This window comes from Columba livia, chromosome 12, assembly GCF_036013475.1.
Source record: "Columba livia isolate bColLiv1 breed racing homer chromosome 12, bColLiv1.pat.W.v2, whole genome shotgun sequence".
In the NCBI taxonomy this organism is placed as follows: domain Eukaryota; kingdom Metazoa; phylum Chordata; class Aves; order Columbiformes; family Columbidae; genus Columba; species Columba livia.
Genome location: NC_088613.1, coordinates 2,178,193 through 2,200,113, shown reverse-complemented (window position 1 = coordinate 2,200,113; position 21,921 = coordinate 2,178,193). Strand labels below are relative to the sequence as shown.

General features: G+C 41.3%; 1 protein-coding gene across 1 annotated transcript in view; it reads left to right on the top strand.

Annotated features, from left to right (window-relative positions):
* Positions 1-21,921, top strand: part of ALG13 (ALG13 UDP-N-acetylglucosaminyltransferase subunit) — a 30,167-nt gene that overhangs the window by 3,306 nt on the left and 4,940 nt on the right. The window contains exons 5-25 of the mRNA XM_065077464.1: positions 1,169-1,629; positions 1,991-2,074; positions 2,961-3,011; positions 3,731-3,777; positions 4,702-4,774; positions 6,413-6,494; positions 6,855-7,035; positions 7,927-8,002; positions 8,702-8,810; positions 9,962-10,026; positions 10,919-11,019; positions 11,791-11,918; positions 12,617-12,851; positions 13,012-13,125; positions 13,319-13,475; positions 15,351-15,483; positions 15,924-15,959; positions 16,092-16,147; positions 16,759-16,821; positions 17,122-17,293; positions 18,299-18,421. Coding sequence (XP_064933536.1) covers positions 1,169-1,629; positions 1,991-2,074; positions 2,961-3,011; positions 3,731-3,777; positions 4,702-4,774; positions 6,413-6,494; positions 6,855-7,035; positions 7,927-8,002; positions 8,702-8,810; positions 9,962-10,026; positions 10,919-11,019; positions 11,791-11,918; positions 12,617-12,851; positions 13,012-13,125; positions 13,319-13,475; positions 15,351-15,483; positions 15,924-15,959; positions 16,092-16,147; positions 16,759-16,821; positions 17,122-17,293; positions 18,299-18,421 — 2,547 coding nt within the window. The remainder of the gene's footprint in view (positions 1-1,168; positions 1,630-1,990; positions 2,075-2,960; positions 3,012-3,730; positions 3,778-4,701; positions 4,775-6,412; positions 6,495-6,854; positions 7,036-7,926; positions 8,003-8,701; positions 8,811-9,961; positions 10,027-10,918; positions 11,020-11,790; positions 11,919-12,616; positions 12,852-13,011; positions 13,126-13,318; positions 13,476-15,350; positions 15,484-15,923; positions 15,960-16,091; positions 16,148-16,758; positions 16,822-17,121; positions 17,294-18,298; positions 18,422-21,921) is intronic.

Here is a 21,921-nt window from a genome sequence, read left to right as displayed (position 1 = left end):
CATCTAACTTAAAAGAGCACAGTGCCATCAAGGAGCAGGGGGAGTTTGAACTGTCTAGTTGCTTGGACAGACAGGTATTTACATCACAAAATCTGCACTGAGTTGGTAATTCCAGAGAGGAGGACAAGCTAAGTTATTTTTTCATGTCCATGGCCTGTACGCCGTGGTCTCTTGACCCTATTTGCCTGGTACTAGTGGAAAGAAGTTGTCCTTGTTGATGTTCCCATGATGTTCTGCAAATAAGCAGATGCCTTCGTCTCTCATTTTATTTGTTTACCGAAGTACTGAAAAGATAATTTAAAAAGTGAGAGATTTAAGCCTCTTTAAAGGGAAAGGGGCATGTGGTGAATCTGGGTGCGAAGTCAAGAGCTGCAAACCTGCTGCCAAACTGTCCACCAACTGGCTCAGCTGGTTTGGGGTCATTTACTCCCAAACATGGTCTATAGGAGAGGAATGGGGTTGACAATGAGTCCATTTACATGGTGTTATCCCACCATTACTTCATCTGGACTTCTGTAAAGTATTTGACACTGATTGGAGCTCCCCATTTAAAATATTGAAATTGGCAACTGTGTTGATGCTACTGTCAATTTTTAAGTAAATATTTTGAGAAGGGGGGGATTAAACTTTGAAATCTTAATGCAGGCTGTGTGGTCTGTAATGCTCTAGAATTGTGTCAGTGCATAGCTGGTGCTGATTACCTTCCTGCAAGTACATTATGTCAGGTGGGGTTTTTTTTGTTACTGTTGCTTAAAACAAGAAAAAGAAGCTCCTGAATCGGTGCATCTGATGTCAGTGCAGTTTTTAATAGCAAGTTAAATGTACGTAGAGGCATTTTCCTAATCAAGCAGAAGGGCTATATATGAAATAAATCATGCTGCACAGTTGTGCAAGAGTGATTTTTGCCGATTCCCAAAGTTTTCCCCAAAAACTTTATTAGGAGCAACTAAGATTTTCAATTCCCTAGCGGTTTTTATAGATCTGTTGTTATTTCAAGTTCACCGCGAGCAGCTTGTCTGCATGTCTGAGAGCACACAGGGACATCACAGCAAATTTTTAATATAACCATTTGACTTTTTTCCACTAGTTACTTGCAGCCACAGGCACATCAAGCAATGCAGCTGCAAGGAGTTAACTTAGCAAGGACTCCCCGCTCGTCCCGAGGCAGGTCCTGGAGGAGACGAGCTCTGCTGGGGCTCCTTTGGCGGGCGGGGGGGGCGGGCAGAGGAAACGACCCCGCGGTGCCCGGGCGTTAAGCAGGTATTGTGGGCTCTCCCGGGGGGGGCACTGCTGCTTTTCGGGCAGGCAAAGGGAAGCAGCAAAGGGGCCCGGCGGGCAGGGGCCGCGCCCAACGCGCCCACCTGTGCAGCGCGGCCCCTCATTAGCAGCAGCCGCGCGCCCTCGTGCCACGCGCAGCGCAGCGCTCCGCGCGGGGCCCCTCAGCGCCGCTTCTGCCGTTGCCGCTCCGGCCCTCGGCGCCTGGGGAGGATGCAGAAGGGCTGGAAGAAGTACTTCGGGCAGAAGTCTTTCAGCGAGGTGGCCATGGACGAGTACCTGGCCAGCCTGGGGTTGTACCGCAAGATGACGGCCAAGGACGCCTCCTGCCTCTTCCGAGCCGTCTCGGAGCAGGTGGGTGGCAGCGGTGACGGTGTCGGACGGAGCCGGGGCCTTGAGGGCCCGGCCGGGGCTGGCGGGGCAGGTGGTGTCCGCTGCAGGCCCGCAGTTGGGGTCGCTCTGGGAGACCCCCTCGGGGTGCCCGGGGTGAGGTGTGGTGGGCAGGGGTGTGTGTGGGGACGGGTGCGATCAGCCCCGGGCTCTCCTGGGTCGCTGGGGCTTCCCTCAGCCTCTTCCCCAAGTGCCGGTGCCGCTCTGCAGCGTCTCCCTATCTTGTGGAGTGTTTTGTGGTGGTGTTAGTAAAATAAACCTAAGGTGAAGCATAAATTAAACTGCAGTTTTCCCCTTCATTCTTTAACAACTACTATTTTTTCAGCTGTTTTCATCACAAATTCATCACACAGAAGTTAGAAAAGCTTGTGTCTCGTTCATGAGGGAACACCAGCATAAGTTTGAATCCGTAAGTAATGCATGTGTTAGGCCGGTTTGCACATGTGGTTGGGCAGTAATGTGGGAGGGGGTGAGTGGTTTAGCCATAAAATACCCACATAAACGTGCACTGAAAACAATGCTTTGCCAGGCTTGAGCTGTGTAAGGGAAGGGAAAGGGCAAGGTGATTGCTTGCTTACCTGAGTTTCAGTCACATAAGTTGTATTTGACTTTGTGTTTCTGAAGTTCCTGAAATCAAGCAATTTACTATTACCCATGTAACCACGAGAGTGCCAGGTACTTATGTAGTATATTCTCTATGGAGCAACTATTGCAGAATTTAGGAGGTAGGAAATACGTAAGATTTTGGAGTAAGAAACAAACAACAAAAGGTGGTGGGACACTTCACAATATGTTTAGTTGTTGCATAAAGTCAAGCTTTTCTTTATTTTTTTTTTGGCTGGTTAGTTGGGTTTGTGTGTGGTGGTTTGTGTGGGTGCGTGTGTGGCATGGTTTTGTGTGGTGTTGGGATTTATTTTTAATACGTATGTTTTGTTTTCTGCCTGTGATGACTGTGAAGTGCTTAATCTAATCTAGGAGGGAGATGAGTTGCTGAGTATTACTCAGACTCACACTCTCAATTTTTTTTAGGATGTCTTGGTATTTCTGTTTTGGTATCCCAAATCATTCCCATGGTTTAAGACAGGAAACAGCTAGAGTCATACCCCCGGTCAGACCACAGCCCTTCAGAACCCCAAAATGACAGGAATTGGTAGACTAGTCCCAAATTTGGTGTATTTTCCCTCCCCCCTCTTCTTCAACAGCTAGTAACATACGGCATAGTGTTTAGGTTTAACTTTGCTTTCCAATTGGCTACGTTTTTCTGTTTGTTTTCTTCTTTCTTGTTTTGTTGAAAGTACGTGGAAGGATCATTTGAGAAATACCTTGAACGACTAGGAGATCCAAAGGTAAGTCTGATCTAATAGTTGTCAAGAGATAAAAATTTAAGGAGACTAGAACAGGAGAGTAATTAGATGATGGTTTAAAATGTTAGTTTGAGGTGTCTAATTTGGGTCTCATTTGCATAGGTAATACTGCAGGTTTATACTGAATATTCACAGGTATAAGCAGTATTGTTTTTAGTGGGGAGTTTGTTTTGGTGCAAAGGAGCAATCTGTGCAGACTCAACAGTATAGCTGTGGCCCCTTGTGAGCCTTATTCATAACTGTAATCTCTAAGAAGGAAAGAGCAAAACACGTGGAATGTACCTCACATAAAATGTTTATTGGGCTTTGCGATCCCTTGCCTTTTTCCTTTATCCCCAGGCTTGAATGCTCAAGTTCAAACTTTGTATTTTGTTAGACTTTAACCAACAAGTATGGTGAAAGCAGCAGTCTCTGAAACAAATGCAGTGTTTTTAATAATAAAAATGTGACTTGAGTGATATGTTTAAGGGTTGCTGCCAGAACTAGCTCTATCTTACTTTGCTTGGTAATTGTGGCCATCCCATGTTGCAGACTTGTTTTTCCCCTGGAAATCTTAATATCTCAACTCTCAATGCACTGATTGCTTGTTTTAACAAATGGATGAGTTTGGTTATGTAATTTAATACTACAGAGAGCTAGAATAAAGTTCTTGGTGTTGAAGACAGCTCTGCTATTTGATGTAATCTCATAATCTTGCGTAGGAAAGCGCTGGCCAAGTGGAAATGAGTGCTTTATCAGTCATGTACAAGTAAGTGGCTCTTTCTTAAGTTACACTTTGTTTTGAACTTGATGGCATTTGGGTTCTGGCCTCAGAACCTTTTATTTGCTTGTTGCAGAGATGCTGATGTGTGAAACATTGTAAGAAATGCTACCCTAATGAAGTTAAACTAACATATAAATGGGTGCCATCACAGCCCGTGTTCTTACAGTGTGGATTAAGGGGGAGGGTCAGTTTCCAGTGATGTTTGTTTGTTTTCTTTTTGCTACTGTTAAACTCTGAAGTCAAGTGTTTCTTTCTAGTAGCTGAAGGGTGGAAAATGGGAAAAAACAAAGAACTGTGTGTAGTGGAAACACTGTGTGGTAGTTATAAGCATGACTAAAACTCAAGTAGGTGTCCTTGAAAGCTCCAGTAGTGAGGAATACTTGCCTTACTTGGTGCTTAAACCCTGATATTTATTTCAAAGGTAACGTAAGCCTGTGAAGATGCTGCTGTCTTGCTAAAAATGCTGCTATTTCACAATTCCAGTGTTAAAAGGAAGAACCCCCCGTTTGCAGGTTCCTGCTCTTCCAGTACTAAAGGAACAAACTGAAAACTGAAGTTTTGCAGGAGTAACTTGTTCCCTGTACTGAGACTCTAATCCTTTTGCAGGGTGACTAAATCACTTAGAGTTGTCTCAGTGTCTGAGCACCTTGCCAGAAGAATAAGTACTTGACCTAATCTGTGACTAAATATAATGGTTTTTCACAGATAATTTTTGTTCCCTAAGATGCATACTGTTTGCTCATCTAGCTGTTGCTGTATGGTAGCATTTGTTTATCAGGAAAAGTATTCTACTTGACTCTTCTATAAACAAACAGTGGATTCTCAAAACAGCTCCATGCAAACATCTTCATAACATGGTTCTAGTAAGAGTGTGCTCTGTCACATCTTGTTTTTCCTTTGCTTACCTAGGCGAGACTTTCTACTGTACCGGTACCCTGGAAAGCCACCCATTTATGCTACAGACAATGGCTTTGAAGACAAGGTGAGGAGAAGTGAGGCAGTTTACTACCCCTGAATTGTAGTTACCTCCAGTTCTGCTTAGCTGTAAAAACTTGTCACTGGAATTGAGCTCTTGTAACTCCAGTGCTCTTGTGTACCTGAACAAAACCCCAAAGCTGATTGCAGCTCATAGAAGAAGCACAGTATTTGCAAAACAGTTAATTCTATTATAATAGCTTTACTTCCCATCTGAGGGGTGGAAAGAAGTTTAATTTTTGCAGGAAGAGGCAGCATCGCAATTCCAGGATATTTTTACATGTTTCTGAGATGTTTTTGGGTAAAAACACTTCCCAGTAGGAGTTTGACTGATCTGACAGGGTAGAATAAAATATCTGGGTTGAGTTGAAGAGCAGAACAAGATATATTTATCATACTGGTGAAGAGAAGGTGTTCTCCCCACCCCCAGTACCTCTCTTCCTGAACTCGGATTAGATGTGCAGCCTTTCTTCCTGAAAAGGTGAAGTTGATGGGAATTAATTAATCTAACAAACTGATTCATTTCAGTGACATACAAATTGAGCCAAATGAAGAATGGGAGCTAATGGCACGGCTTATCTACACAAGAATTACTGCTGGGCACAAAAGGAACATAAAGGAGGAATACTGTATCAGACTCCTCTTGTTTTTTCTGCAATTGTGTGGATGTGCCCACGCAATTATGTGGCTAGCTCAGGCACGAGGCCAGTGAAGTTGCTGCGGTATGGATTTCAGCATGGGCTACTATATTTGCCAAAGTGGCTAGTCTGCTCTGAAATCTGTGCTGCTGCAGCTGTTCTTCTCTGTTGGTTAGTATTACTCTCTTTGTTGACATGTGCTTCTTTATTTTTCAGTGTAGTTTCCTGTGTAGCTTAATCTAATTCCAAAATGATCTAACTTTAAAAATCAAGCAGTGTGGTCTCAATCCATATTTGTCTTCGAAGGCTTTACTGCCACAGCTCTCATTAAGTGTTGACAGCTGCCTGTCATTAGGCTGCATGTACAGGCAGCAATTCTTTCTGGTGTTGCTCATTCTCGCTATGAGATGAGAGCTCGTGTTGGCAGAAGACATGGTGCACACTGAATTAAAAGCCCTGGCAGTTGGCTGTGGTCACATGCTAACATGGGGTTTGATGGTATAGCATTGCATATGTTGCAGAAAGCATGTGTCTTCAAAAGGCAGCAGAATATTGCTTATTAAAAGCAGGGCTTTGTTGAGGACTAGAGGAGTAGATGCTCTTTGAGATCCTCAGGTAGGGAAGGGTAAAATATGCCTTTGATACTGGACAGTGTATCTCAGGGTTACTGTGTTTAATGGCTTGTATTTATTTTGCCTCTTGAAAAACATGTAGTTTCAGAGGTATGCTGGAAACAAATTCTTATTTCATGTTTAATACAGTACGATGTGCAAATTGATAGTTTGTATGATAGACAAACTTATTTGGAGACTTTACATAGAATTCAGTTTTAAGCTGATTCTACAGTTTTTTTGTATTTATATTGAGAATATTTATTGTTTTCTTGGTAAGGTGGTGTCACCTGTAGAATGAAAGAATAATGTAGTCTTGAACTAGGATATCAAATAGAAAACATTAGGTTTTACGTAATTACAGCCTTAAAGCCAGCCTTATTTTTATTTTCCCAGATTTTACTGTGCTGTTCCGGCAATGGCCATTATGACTCTGTGTATACAAAACAATTCCAGGAAAATGCTGCTATTTGCCAGGGTAAACTTGAAATCATTTTTCTATGGAAGAGAATTATGTGTTTTCAGAAGTTTATAGGCAGTGTTTGTTTTGGTTTTCAGCGGTGGGGAGGAGAGAGGTGGAAGCTCATCTATTATATATTAATATATACGTATACTCATTATTCTATCTGTTAAGTGGGTTATTGTTCCAAATGACTTCCAGAGGTCACTTCTTCCCATCCAAATTATTTTATGATCCTCTACTTATTTTGATTTAATATAACTAGAGCCTTGTAACAGCAGATAATATCTGAAAATGTGCTTACCTTGAAAATTGCAGCTGTTCTTATGGATCTGATATTATCTTAATTTGTTTTGAGTTCTGTGTTGATTTGTCCAGCTGTATTATATGAGATCCTGTACAAAGATGTGTTTGGCATGGATGAGGAAGAATTAAGGTCTGCAGTTGAGGTGTTTCGAAGTGGATCCAAGAAGAACAGAAACACTGGCTGTGTAGGAAGTGACGATGCAAACTTTGATGGTCTTCATGAAAAAGTGTCCAGAAATCCATCAGAAAAGAGGTAATATTTTGGGAACAGGGATGTGGTAAAAGGGAAGCAAAAGAAAAAAGTTGGAAAAGTTGTTCTTTGCGAAGTTTTTAAGTTTCTTTGAGTGTTCATGGGCTATTAACTCTTCTTTTTTTCCTGCCTCATAACACAAACATGAAGTGTATTATGGAAGAGAGCGTGCTTTCCTTGGAGCTGGGAAGTGTCACGTAATTGAACATCCTCTGCTGCTGGCTGTGTTACAGTTATGTGTTGCCCAGTAAAATGACAGCTTTTGTTTAAATAAATTGTTCCTTATGTCATCAGAGTTGTTTTTTATGTGAGAAGCTGTCATTACTCTTCTAAACCTTTATAGCTCTGCAGAGGCAATAGCCTATTGAGAAAATGAGCTCTGCTTTATTTTCTTGTTTGTCCTTTTTAATGGAATTGCACCTCAAATAGACTATTAAATGGTGACATCATTCAAGTCTGTTGAATCACTGGGGATGAGGGGAACAGGCAGAACGTACCCATAGAAACCCTTGTATCGTGTGTTGTTCAAGTCACTAGATAAGGCCTGACTGAATGCTTGCAGGTGGCATTGGTTTGATAGGACTTAAAACAGAGTGTCTCGTTGTACTTGACAGTGCAAGAGTTTAACCAGTCAGTGGGATCATCTTCAGCCTTTCCTAATGCCAGCAGTAGCCCTCGGTAGCAGTGGGTGTTGGAACAAGTAAAGATCACATTCTTGAAACTTGGAAAAGGGTTGTCCTGTACTGCTTCCCAACGGTGGTTAGTGTTTAAGGTGAAATCTACCACTTGATGGCACCATGGTGCTTTTCCAGATTGTGTGAACAGTTGGTTGTTTTTAATCCTGCCTAGAAATGATGCATGGTATCTTTGGTAATCTTATTTTCAATTACTTAGAGTGGACGACTGGCAAGGCAATGATACTGACAATCCACAGGAAGATAAGTTCAAACAAGCCATTGAAGAAGAAAAGGTTTGTCAGTTAGGGAAGAATTCCTTATGGTGGGTTGTTTTGCTGTATGATGTTACCCTTGTTAGGGCTAAACCCTATTTTCAATTTATTTAAAAAAAGACTTTTTGGAAAGTGAATGGCTCATTTCTTGCATCTGCTTTTCTTTTGGTTTTGCCCTTGAGCTTCTATTAAATTTGATAAGGCTTTTGCCTTTCTGAGTTTAGCTTGTTCTTCTCTAGCTAATATTTTTTTTTCACCTGAAGATGGAGCTTAGCAAGTATTTCCAAGTTTGCTGCTTGTTTTTCCCATAAATGGTTTTAATCAGTTCACTTCTGGTTTGAACACAGTATAAATCACTTTGGAGCTGTTTTAGAAACTCTATAGAAACCTGTTTTCAGATACAGCAACTGAAATTCCCAGCAACTTTTGAAGCTATGGCTTTGTTCTGGTCAGCTTCTTTTGACTCCTTTTGAGTAAAGAAGATGCCAAGTATTGCACTTGAACATGCATCTAACCTTTCTGAGGTCTGTCTGTTCAGCTTCTGAACGCCTAAGTGTGTTTTTATGTTCACGAGCACTAGTTTTTAGGCAAATATAGTGGAAGTGAAAATTTTGGAAGACAGCATGTACATCTTAGAAAGGTCCGCAAATGCTGGCAGGATAGAGACTGTGGTGAACGCGTTAAATGTGCTTGTTAATGCTCCATTTCGACTCTTTTTAGCTTCCAGAAAATCCATCAAAGATGCCTGTTCCTTATAAAGTCCTAAAGGCACTGGACCCTGAAATTTATCGAAATGTGGAGTTTGATGTTTGGCTGGACAGCAGAAAAGGTATTTTTAAAAGGAGAAAACAGCTCTTTCTGTACTAGACTCAGTTTTAAATTTATGAATCTGAGGCCTATGACACCTGTTTCTTTACTGCTGAAATGTAAAGGATACTGGTTAACCCAGCAGATACTTGTAGTACATCTTCTTGCTAGTAGCTGGTTTCTTGGCCTCATTTAAATAAGTACGAAATATACTGCTTCTGACATTGTATAAGGGCAATAAGGTTGCTAAAAATCTGACTGCTGCTACTTATTTATTATAGTACAGGAAATATGAGGACTCTAAGCAGAGTTTGGAATGCTGCGTTACCATTCTGTTGTATTGGGAATCATTCAAATTTGAGGTTTTTGTTGCAGCATGTGTGCATGGATGACTGCTTTTTTAAAGCATGATTTTTGTCTTCTGAGTTGTGCAGTAATGAAGATCTCAAATTTAGCATTGAGATCTGTCAGATGAGATGAGTTTTCTCTTGCTTCCCAGCTTTCCTGGGCTTGAACAATCTGGAGAGACTTCATGGTCTTCATGACTTGGGATAGGTTGCTGCTTTGTGGCATACGCTCTTGCTGATCTGTAAAGCAAGAAGTTACTGAGAAAGTAGTGTTGAAGTAGTGACTTACTGAGATGCTTTGTGTGCTGAAGAACTCCAGCATTTTACAATTGGATAAGCAATAATGAGGGTCATTAAAATTTTTGAAACATAGTAACTAATTATCTGTGTAGAGTACTGATGTGCAGATAATCCAGGCAAAGTGGAGAAAAACCTACTGAAATCTAGCAGCAAGGAGACTTTAGGCAATGTTAGTTTTACCTGTATAACATACAAGATTCTTAATAGCAGCAGTAGTATTAAGTTCAGGATTAACTTGGTACCATCACAAAAGACATTGTAGTATTGAAGTAGTAGTGCTACTTACTGCATTACCTGGATATTGTTGATCTCCTGTGTCTTAGTGTGGTATTGGTTTATTGTAAGAACATCTACAGTTACTTCACCATTAATATGGGGAGTGGTCAGGTATGCATAGGATATATTTAACTCAATTGGCCTATAATTTGTAGTTGGATGTTGTCATGAAGTACTTGTAGGATACATGCAGAAAGAACAGCAGTTTAAAGGCTTTTTCCTTTTTATTTGTTTATTCATTTATTTTTAGAGCTTCAAAAAAGTGACTACATGGTGTTTGCTGGGAGACAGTACTATTTAGGAGACAAGTGTCAGGTTAGTACTCTAAGGAGACTCAGTTATGAGAAACTATTAAAACTGCTTTAAATGGAGTATGGCAAGCCGTAAAATCATGTGACTTCATAGAATTTTCCGAGGCTTTTCTCATTCTCTTCCTTGTAGCTATTAATCTGACTTTTAAACTTCATTTCTTTTGAAAAATGTATGTTTAAATGTTGGGTACTTTGAAGGAAAAGCTGCTTGGAAATTGATTACGAACCAGTGATACACATTCTATGAATGTGGAAGTTCCAGACTGAGACCTCAAAATGCACAGAGTGTGAATTTGAGGTCATTGTCTATTAGATTTTCTCTGGGGGTCAGCTATAACTCTAGACAGCCTTCTGCTTCTCAACAGTAAGGCAGCAAATATTTCCATAAAATAGAAAGGAAAGAGCTAAAAAGGGAGCGGTAGCATGACGTGGCCAGGGAATGCCGAAAGGAAGGTCAGCTTTCTTTGTATCCCGATGTTGGTAGTGAGGGTGCTCTTTTTAATCACTGAGGTAGTGCTCAGTGGCTTTTTTCTAGTTGAACAGAGCTTTCCAATTTCCTATTTTATCTTATATTCTTCTGAAGTTCTTAAATAGTGGTCTTCCTCGGATCTTACCTGCTTGGCACAGTGTATAAAAGTAAGTTAGAAAGCAGGTATTTTCTTATGTCTCGGTCACTCACAAGACTGCCTTTTTTGCTTTTTCCTCCTTCCTCCCTGGAGTTAGTACAGTGCTCTTTATTTTGCCTGCTATTTTGAAGAAATATTTGAGACTCTTGGGCCAGCTCTGTAATGTAGGATCAGCTGGGAGCAGCCTTTGCTGATAGTGGTTTGTAGACAGTATTTTGAATCCCTTGATACAGTTTGGCTCTTTTAGAGCTTCTCTTGTTCTCTCTGCAGGTACGTCTGGAGCCTGGAGGTAAGTATTACAATGCTCATATCCAGGAAGTCGGACAGGATGGCAGCACGTTGACTGTATTCGTTGAGGAGCTGGCAGAAAAGTAAGCAGTCTGGTGATGGCTTCGTGTTTGAACTCTTTCTGGTTGAGTTTATATATTCAGAGATGTTTAGAGTAGGATTGTTAAGGTACTTTGAAGAGATAATGTGGGCTTTTAAATATAATAAAGTGAGGCTTTGCTTCCTTGTTGGCTCTCATTCTTCAAATATAACGTTGCAGGAGATTCTTTTTCTTGGGTTTCTAATGACCAAAATCATTATTGTAATGCTTTCTGTGGAATCTTGCTGCTCTTTCTTCTGTGGAATGTGGAAGTGATCTTTGCAGTTGGGCTTAATTCAGGGATAGCAAACTACCCTCTGCCATTTGGTTTCTCTGGAGTTTTTATGTTATACTCAATTAAATAATTGGCACGTCTCTTGAGTCTAATCACTTTTTCCGCTTTTACTGTTCAAGGCATTCACCCTTTTCCAAACCAAGTACTCAGCTTGATGACATATTGCAAAAATCCTGTGTTGTCAAATACTTTCAGGTGTACCTCTGGAGGTGTACAAGTGCAGGGCAGGAAGACTTGACCCAGGCAGTCAATAGTGTTGAGGCTAAATCCTAGCTTGCCTGTTTTAATAAACAAGTATCAGTAACATGTACTTGTTGTCAGAGAAACGGGTTGGGTTTTTGTTGTTTCTGCAAGCTCCCTACACTCTTAACTTTGTGGATTTTTCTATTTTCTTCTTAGTGTTGCCTCAGCTTAATGTTGTTGTGCAGTTCTGCTCAGTGTATCCTTGTGGCACTGCTAACATCAGTGTTCTGTGTGTAGGCATACAGTTCCTTTGGCAAACTTAAAACCAGTGACACAAGTGGCACCTGTCCTTGCTTGGAATGTGGTTCCCAGCCGAAAAGGAGGAACCTATCATAAAATATCAGGTGGACACTTCTCAGGAATAGGTTTGTACAAGGTTTCCACAAGCATTCCTTCCCTGGGGGCCCAGGGGGAGTTGGGGAGATGCTTATGACAGTTTTGACAGTAGCAGTCTTTTGATGTGGGAAGTAACTCAGTTAAGCCTGCGATATAAAATGTGGTCACTGCAAGAGTTTGATGCAAAGTGAGCTTCAGACAGAGGTATGAATTTGCCTTTGCAAAAGAGAAAATCCATTGAAAATATGTAGCGAAGTTGGGATTGCTCAAAATTAGCCAGGAAAAAACTGGCGCTTGAGAAGCACATATCAAAACCAAGTCTGTGAACCAAAGAGCTTGTCTGATTTGGCCTTGGCTGTGATGCATGGATGGATTAGGGCTTCCCCAGCTAATGAATTACTGATCGTATTTGTTTGATTTGGATTTTTTTTTTCGCAATAAATAAATGCAGCGTTCATAAAAAGACTTTAAACACTGAGAGTAGCGGTTTGGTTAGCTGAAGTTGGAAAGGTATTCACGTGTGAGTTGGTTGTATTCTGCATGTAACTTAGAATGCCTGCTTGAGCTTTCAAAATAAGGGTAAAAAGTTTAAATACACATTTTCTGGGACAGGCCACTGGCTGTGTCTTTTCCGTGTATCCAAATACTGACTCTTCCCAAATGATAAAGAGAATGAGCTATTTAAGGTGTAAATATCTCTTTTTTCTGTCCTCAACTGAAACTGCAGAAATGGATATGAAAACACGGAAGAGAATGCTTAAGAAAGTTCGTGGAAAGGAAGTCTTTATGACTGTGACTTATACCAGGGGTCAGCCAGTTCTTCCACCCCGGCTACAGCACAGTGTTCCTTCAGGGCGCTCTCCGGTTCACTGCTCCCAGGGTGGTGGAAACGTGGCACCTTACGAACACTGTCATCCTCAGAATCCTCCTCAGAGCCACAACCGTGGATTTGGGGTGCCAAGGTATGAAGCCTTGAAAATCTGAGGTCACTACTTGTTTTCTGTTCATCCTTGCTTCAGTCTAGTTAGGAAAGAGTTTGTGCTGTTGAACAGGTAAAACTACAAGTGAGTTCCATCTCAGAGACACTTGCTGGTAATTGCACCTTTTCCCCTTTAAACTTAGGGGATCTGCCCGATTTATAAACAGGCACAACATGGTTGGTCCTCAAATAGCATTGTGCCCCAGTCCAGGAAAGAGATGCTATCAGAGCTATGACAATTTCTCCTGCAGGCCCTGGTAAGTGACTATAAACCTCTTTCCAGAAGTTGCTCTAAAACAGGTGGGGGGTTGAGTTGGCTGTTAATGGCACAGTGTCAAACAATGGGTGTCTTGTGCCTGTCCAAATGGGAGAAGAGTTGCAAGTGAGTAAGGAAAGCAAGGTGAAAGTGCAGGCAGTGGTGATTCTTAACCTCCTTTCTTGTTTTTGAAGCTCCTACAGCCGTAGCCGCCGCCAGATACAGGGTGTGAACAAGGAATGTCAGTATGGGTTTGTAGCAGGGCCTGGAGAGGAGCCGCAAGGACCAGAAGAAACAATAACTTTCTATGAAGTTGAAGGAGAGGGTGATGCTGCGTTTCCTCCTTTATCGGTGAGTTATGAACAAGGGGTGTGTTAAATGCTCTGAAGAGGAGGGCGGAGAGGGAAGCTGTGCAAATGTGCAGTGCTTTTTTACCTAAACATACCTCAGCACTTTTCCTTAATTTTTTCTTGGACTAAGCTTTGGCAGTGAATGTGTTCTTGAGAAGGGAAGGCTGAAATGAGCCTAGATAAATTAGCCTAGATCCTGTAGAAGCTCCTGGGAGCCTCGGTTTTTTCAGTGTTTCCTTTTCTCTCTGTCCCTTCCCTGGCAGCACTTATTTTCTCTTTAGTGTATTTTCATAGAAGTAGGGCCATGTTTCTCCTTTCTATTGCAGTTTGAAAACAAACCAGAAATCCCTTCCTGGTGTGGTTGTCTGTCTCGCTTTAAAGATTGTGGGAAGAAGCTTTTGACTTGTTTGCAACACTGTAATTTATCATTTGTGTAACTGTATTCAGAAACTGTATAGCAATAGTCTGGGTTTTTCTTTTGAATTCATAGTTGCAGTGGTTTGGGCTCACATGTTGTTCCTGAAGCAGTTTCTTCTGCTGCAGAAATGAAATTTTTTGGAATTTTCTCCTAAACCAGGCTTTCTGTGGGGTTGTAGATAAAGTAGCACCGTGTATTCTTAGACTTTAAAATAAATGCTTTTCTTTTATTTGTAATCTAAGCTTAGTACAAAGGTGGATATGCTACAAAAATCAGTTGATATTTAGGTTCCTGAATAGAAAAGCAGATCTTGAAAACAAACCAACAGAACATGGTAGGCTTGAGTTTCTTTTTACTGTGTCAAACAGTGAACTTAACAAATGTTAGGCTTCTGTTTAAATGAGAGAGGATACCTGCTCAGGGCTGTTTCAGCAGCAGCCAGTTTTTAACTTCTCCTCGTGTTCTGGATCTGTAATCTTTGCTTTGATTTTCCTCCTTGTGTGTCAAGGAATAAGGACAGATAATCCTACACTTCCTTTTTTGACATGAAATCAATTCAGCTTACTAGCTTTTCCTCTCCTTTGTGAAAGCAGATACCTGCAGCTCCTAATTAACAGTTTTTCATGTTTGTTCAGTGACTTTGTTCTTGTCGATGCCAAAGCCTTTTCTGTCTCTTCCTTGTCTTGTTTAGTAAAGGAATGTAACATTTCCTGGGGAAAGATGCGTCTCGCAGGAAACTGCCATCTTACTGGAGGCCTGGTGGGAGAATCTTCTGAGTTACCACTTCTGCTTCAACCTGGGAAAGCTCACAAGCCTCTCTGAGCACTTTATTGGTCTCATAGTCACCATGTCTTCTGAGGAGAATTTTGTCACCTTAGCCATCACAAAAGAGTGAATCAACTTCCTTTGCTTGAATGTCTCAATCTATTCCTGCTTTAGAGAACTCTCTGTTTTAATTTGTAGTGCAGCTAAGGACTCAGTTCAATGCAAAGACAAAAGATGTGTGAAGTGTTTAGAGTCCTGTGGGAAACCTGGATGGGATGCTGCTCTCTGAAAGAGGCTTTGCCTGCATAGGTCAAGTTAGTGCAGGCAGTGGTGTCTATGCCACCAGCCACGTGTGGGTTTTACTAATTGTGACTAAAGAGAACATGTTTCCGTGATAATGGAAGCATTTGGATGAACTGATCTGCTGAGGGTGTGGTGGGAGTGCTCCAGGTAGGTCTTAAAAAATAGATTATTTTAAGTATGATAGACAGAACAAAAGGTAAAGGAAATAAATGTGTCTGCAGCTGTTTTGTGGCCATCAAGGTGCATGGGAATGGACACACAAATGGCAATTGTAGTTAGTTGCTGTTGCAGCAGGTTTGGTCTGCCAGCCTATTTCTACTGTGTGTGTGTGTAGAACATGGAAAATCTTTAAACTTTTTCTAAATGCACACTTCTGACTTTGCTTTTTAGAGCCAGGGTAGCCCTGCTCCTGTTGTCCATGGCCCAGCAGGATTTTGGGTACCAAGGAGAGGCCCAAACTCTGTTCCATTGAACAAGCAAACCCTGAATTCCTCAGAGGAGGAAGAAGAAACAAGTGAAAATGGTGAGTTCTTAAAGGATTAGTGAGTGAAAAGGAAAAAAACAGGTTTAGACCTTGAGAGTGCTTTTGTTTGTTAAAGCAGGTTTCTTACATCTCCTAAATACCTGTTTATTTTGATCTTTGAATGTGCATCTGAGCACTTTACTGTTCTTCCTTGTCTGATAGAAAGGTGTCACTTCTGTTTAAGCTTGCTAGCCATCACCTTTGTGACTGTGTAGGTCCGTAGCAAGCCAAGTTGCTGCTTAACATTGCGTGGTAATGGCAACCCTGATACTTGGTGAAATAACAAAATAAGCAGATCTTGAGTGTTTCTCTCCCTTTTGTGCTCTAAACAAGATGATACTGAAAGCAGCTTGTTAGTGGATGCACTGAAATGTAATTGTGCTAACTTTTAAGCTTTTTTTTTTCCCTTTAATCAAAGCTTCCTATTCTGTCCCCTGTAGGGAAATGTCATGAAGAATATATCTACGCACCTCCAGGTAAGTAAAACTTTAGTCTATGCTGATAGAACAATTGGTGAATGTAATGCATTCGCGATGGTCTTTTTATAAGTTTCTGAAGGATTAGGTTTAACGTGACTTTTTTCAATTTATTTTGCTGATGCCCTCCAGATCCTGACTGTGAAACTGCAACAGTATTTAGTTCAGCAGAACCTACAGCAAACTTGGTAAGCTTTTGTCACTGTCTGTTCATATTAGGAATCTTTGAAGTGTTTGGCGTTCTTTACAGAAACTGTCTTTGGATGCAGGCTTAATGTAGTAAGTCAGAGACTTATTTTGGAAGCACAGAATTATGGTTTCATTTATATGTTCACCCCCCTTTTCCTCCCTAAATGGTGAGGTTTTTATCTGAGTCTGCAGGTACAGTCTGGATTGTACTAGGTATGTTAATGATATTTCACCTTTCCCTTTGCAAAGACAGAATTTGTATTTGAGTGTTCGTTTCTTCTTTTTCTGCTCCAGACAGTACTTCAAGTCCTATTCCAGTTAGTAGTATTCCTCCGTTGTGGGACTGGAGAGATCTCACCTCTGATAGAACTGACTTTGAAATGTTTTCTTTTTCATCTGAAACTGAATCTTTAGTCACTTTCTGGTCTACAGTGGATGTGAAAGTCAGTCCTGTGCGTGTCAGAATAAAACTGCTTTTGCTCAAGTTACAAAAGATCCTCTATGTGTGTGCATAGTCCATAAATATTTTTTATTAAGGGGTTCTGTGTGTCTGCCTTGTGACTTTTTTTACCTCTTAAATGGACCATACTCTGCTTTGGAATCCCTTCAGGAAGAAGGGCCGGTCTCTGTGTCACCTCAAGATGGAGTGGCTTCCTTCAGCTATCCTCAGAAGGTAGTATCTAGTACTTTATTGCAGCAGCCCTCTGAAGAGGTGACCACTCTGTTTGGTATGGGTCAGTTTATGGGGTCCCCGTACCTACCCCTTACAGCATCTTGTAGCATTTAATACAATTCCCTGTAAATACAAGCAAACTAGAAGGGTAAGAAGATGCCTTGCAGATGTCTGCAACTCTAAACTGGTATTTTCAAGCCTTTGCAGCTAGGACTTCCAAAATGCATTTTGTGAAGTGAGAATTTTTGAGCTAAGTGATATTTTTGTAGCAGTATACTGAATGCTCTGACTCTTTTCCAGGTGATGGTGAACTCTGCAGCAGTCTCAACCTCAGCAGGTGTTTATGCTGCTCCAGCTACAGGCTTCTCTTCAAGTTCTGATGCCTCCACTCCAGCCAGTGTTGCAACAGCAGTTCCCCCACAAACAGCAGTTCAGCCAGTTGTAGTATCTCCCCTTTCTATAGGGAGGCCAGGTAGAGTGCACATACTACAGCTGTGGACTTTGGGTGTCTTAAATTTCCACTTGCATCTTCCCTTCCCATTATTTTTTTTTTCTGATCTACCTAAGACAAATGTTAAAAAGCTTAATAAAAAAAGTCATCATTTGCTGTGGCTTAAAGTGACTTAATAGTAGTTATAACTTCCCTGCTGCTTTCTTGCTTTCATGTTTAGAAGAGGGACAGTTGTCCCTGAATTTGAATTTGAGTGGGAGTTGGAGGTCTCTGCTTTGGGTTCTCCCCTCACCACCTTTAGCCATCAATGCCAAGTGTTCTGCTAGAAATTTCTTTTCAGAAGGCGGAAAGTCATGGCGGGTCCCTTCTCCCCATTTCATACCATTAATTTTCCTCGAGATATTTGTGCTGGGACTTCACTATCCCTTTCAACAGAGACACTGGCTGTGATGGTTCAAGATCCACATAAATATCCGATTTGTTTTGTGTTCAGTTGGCTCCTGCACAAGGAGATCAAATTTGTGGTTTGTCACGTGGTGCACTTACCACCTGAAATGCTGTGTTTACCTTGTTCTTGGGAAAAGTCTGTTAAGAAAAACATATTTTTCCCTTCTGATAAAGAGGACTTTTCATGTCTTCTGTAACTCTTCATTTGGCATCCAAAAAAACCTCCACCTTCAATTCTGCTCAGTTCTGTCTCCCTTCTCCTTTTTCCTCCTTGGTCTGTTGGTTTTTTTTTCTGTTCTGCATGGAAGTTTGGTCAGCACAGTTCTCTGAGCTGTCTGCAAATGGAATATGAAGCTTGCAGAGAGACAATATGGTTAAGGCTTGTGAGACTGGAACCTTGTCATCTGGTTTTAAAATTTCTTCTGGGCTTCTTTTAAAGTGGTTATTAAACAGGACTTTGAATCTTGTATTGAGGGGCACTGAGATGACCAAGTGATGCGTACTTAATTGAATAACTTAGCATCTTGTTCATTTGACCTGCCATTGCCAATTTGACTTTTGTTTCCTTCTTAATTGTAGTAGTTTCTTCAGTGCCATTCCCAGTTTACTCAACTCCTCTTCCTCCAGTCAGCGAGGTGGGAGAAGCTGGTGCCATTCTTCCACCTTACTCTTGTGATCCCAGTGGCAGTGATCTGCCTCGAGGTAAAGATGGTATTTTGTGCTTTTACTGCTGCTGCTCTTCAGCACACTTCTGACTTATCTTCTCCATGGAAACTTAATACCTATAGTGAGAAAAATGGCGCTTTGCAGCTCACAGGGAGTGAGGAATAATATTACAAATACTTATGCTAAGAATGTTTTAATATCTGGTTCTGAATAGCAAGTTCATATCTGACTGAAATAGGTGATTACTGCAGCTTTTGACAGCATCCTAAAGAAATTAATACCAAGGGGGAGGGTATGTGGCCTCTATACTGGCTCTTGGTGGAGTAATCATTTTTCTGATAACTGATTTAAAAAGACAAAACAAAAACAACTGTGTCTGTGAAGCCCTGCTGTTGCACAGTTCAGTGGGATATTGTGGTGTTTTTCTGTAAGGCTTCAGAATGTCATTCTGTAGTATCATAAAGTGGGGATAAAGTGTAAGGTCATCTTCCTTCGGTGCTTAACCTTTTCATATACTGTCATCAGTTATGACAGTGTTTAAGGTACTTTTTAGCTATTGAGCTACAAGAGTGCAAAGACCGATGTAGTACCTACCAGCAGAGCAGCTCAGAAACGGCTTTCAGCTTTATCAGCTGAATTTGGGCTTCATTTTGGAAATCATAATCTTTAGTCAGCTTGCTTTTAGAATGTATCAGCGTGCCACGCAAGGTTGTGTCAGACAGCCATGCTTGGTAAGCAGTGCAACAGTCATATACATACGATTTTTTTGTTGTTATTAATTTATCTGTGGTGGCTGTGATGACTGTGATCCTCTCCACCTGTCATGTTTATGGCACACAAGGCATGAATAGAGTCTGTAATTTAGAGAGCTTTGTTTAATAACCCAAAGATCAAGCTGTCCGGTGTCCTTACTGCAAGCCAAGTGCCTCTTAGCTACAGGAATAGCAGTACTGCTTGCTGTTGTGCTATGTAACTTCTTTTTCTCTAGGTGGGAAATGCTGTGAGGCCCAAGCATGCCACTGTTGCATCACTGCACGCATTTCAAGAGGTGGACAAAACTATTTTGTGATGCCATGTCTTGTCTTAGTTGATAAGGATTGTTAGTTGTGGTGCAGTTTTGGACAGCTATAGGAAAATGCTCTACCCTGTGTGTCCCTTTGCTCAGATTTTTGACAATGCACTGGCTCAAACTGCACTAAGGGTTAAAAATTTAGAAGGGCTGTGAAAGAAAGCTTGGTTATTCAGTGTTCTTGTGCTCTGGATAGCAAGATGGAGCTTGTCCTAATGTGTAGTGCTCAGACTGCAGCAGAAATGCTCTGGATATAGGCTGGAGTTGAGTTATGGTTCCCTGTGTTGGCACAGCTTCAGCTATTTCTGCCCTTGCTGGCAGGGAGCGTGGGGGGAGCCGGGTTTGGCAGCAGTGAGGCCAAGCTAGAGGGAAGCCATAGTCTGCTCTGAAGAGCAGCAGTGCAAAACTGGCTGGCGCCTTATGGTTTTTCTTGTTCAAGTAGTGGATATATCTCTGCACACTGGAGTGCATTGACTTTTAAAATATGACCCTGTACACTGGATACGTTGGAAGTCTGTATCGTAGCTGGCTTGTTGTAATAGCAGTCTATGGATAACAGCAGGTGATGTGATTTTATCAGACTTCTTACCTTCAGTTCAAATTCCTGAATCTCCCATGTTCTCTGTTGGTGCAGAGAGGAGCATTTAGTTCAGGGGTGAGTGAGGAAAAGAACTGGCTGCGTGTATATAGGCTCTGTGAAATCTGAGTGTTCCTTTTTGCACTGTCTTGAAAAGCGTAGTTTCTCTATAACTGTCTGATTTGATTTCTTCCTTTTTGTGACTATCTCTATTACAGGTATATGGCAGTTGTAGCTTTTATTGCATCAGAATGTAAAACTTTTGGGTTATATGGCAAAATCTATTACTTCAAGATGGAACATAAAATATTTTGGTAAGGCAAATTGTTTCCATTCTTGATTCAATGTGTTGCTATCTAAAGTAGCTTTGTTGTCCCTGTGTGGGACTTTCCTCAATGTGCTAATCCTAGAGGGCTAATTTCAGATAAGATAGAGCTACTCTTGATGTCTACAGTTCAGGTAGCTACATCTGGCAGGTTGCAGAACAATGTTGGGCTGAAATGCTCTGGATTTTCAGTTGCGTTTAGCATGTAACATGCTTGTCTTGTCAGAAGTTGCTCTGGAAAAAGGCGTGTTCCAAGCCACTGTGGCAGGGCTCAAAGGGCTGCTGCTTTCACAGGTACTGCTAATGTGTTCTGCGGTAGGTCAGCTCTCTTGCAGGTGCTGTCAGTTCTTGGTTGTGTTAATCTTGAATACTCTGTTTCCCACTCCCCTGCTACACTGGTGTCACTCTAGAGGATACTATGCAGACATCAGGGTTAATGGTTTTCAGCTTTAGTTGAATGCCCTTAACTGAGGCTTTCAGCACTTGGGAGAATTGGGTGTTAAGTGTGCTGACAAGAATCTGGAGTGGATGTGGATTAGCAGCCTCTTCAGATCTGCCTGTAGTTCTTCAGCTGAGTCACTCCACATAATACTGGCCATGTACTTCTTGGCATAGACTAGAAATTTATTTCAGGATTTTAAGATTGCTAGTCAGTAAGGCATTGCATACTGCTGTAGTGTAACCTATGTGAAATCCAGAAGCTTTGGAGTAGTGCAGTGTAATGTATGTGGGTACGCTTGACCTAGAGTTCTGTGCGCTTTGCTAAAGATACTTGCAGGCCTGGTATAGATTGGGAGGGTGACTTGTCAACAGACTGAAGTCCTGGACTTGGGAGGAAGACCTGCCGTGTGCCTCTCTCTGTTGGTACATCTGCACTCTGTTCCACTTTTCAATATCTCTTGGATCTTCTTTTTAATGGAGTTTAGGGCTTATAAAACGTGTTTATTAACATGGTGACCTTAGGTGTCCTGCCTATGCTTGCTCCCTTATAATTGAACGAGCTGTTGATGAAAGACTGCTCAATATTGCTGTGTTGCGGAGACTGCAGTAGTGCTCAGGATTGACCAAAGCATCCAGTCAGCACAATAAAAATTTTACTATGGCTTTTGTCCTAATACATTTTAAGATGAGATTTTTTTTTATCAATAGTCAACATGGTCTTTATATTTTCATGTCAGAGTAGTTACTTTTTTTGGCTTAGCTTTTGCTTCATAAGGTAGTCATGTTTATTGAAGATTTGACTTCCAGATATCTAAAAGAGGAATCAAAACTGGTCTCCTACTGTACTGGCTTCTGTTCCAGCATTCCACAGATGCCAGTATTTCCAGTATCAGTTTGTCACTTCAGTCTCCCAGCTCTTCCTTTGTACTTTTATGACTGCTATGAAGCAGCTGTCACATTCAGTTCTTATGCTTGTTTTGCATAGATTTGCATAAACAATTGAAGAACAAAGTCAGGTTTTCTGTTTTGTTTTTTTTTTTTTTAAAAACAAAGTTCCAAATGTAGATGCAGTTTCAGCTAGATACTAAGAAATTGGCACTTATGTGGGCCTTGGTGTTATTTGT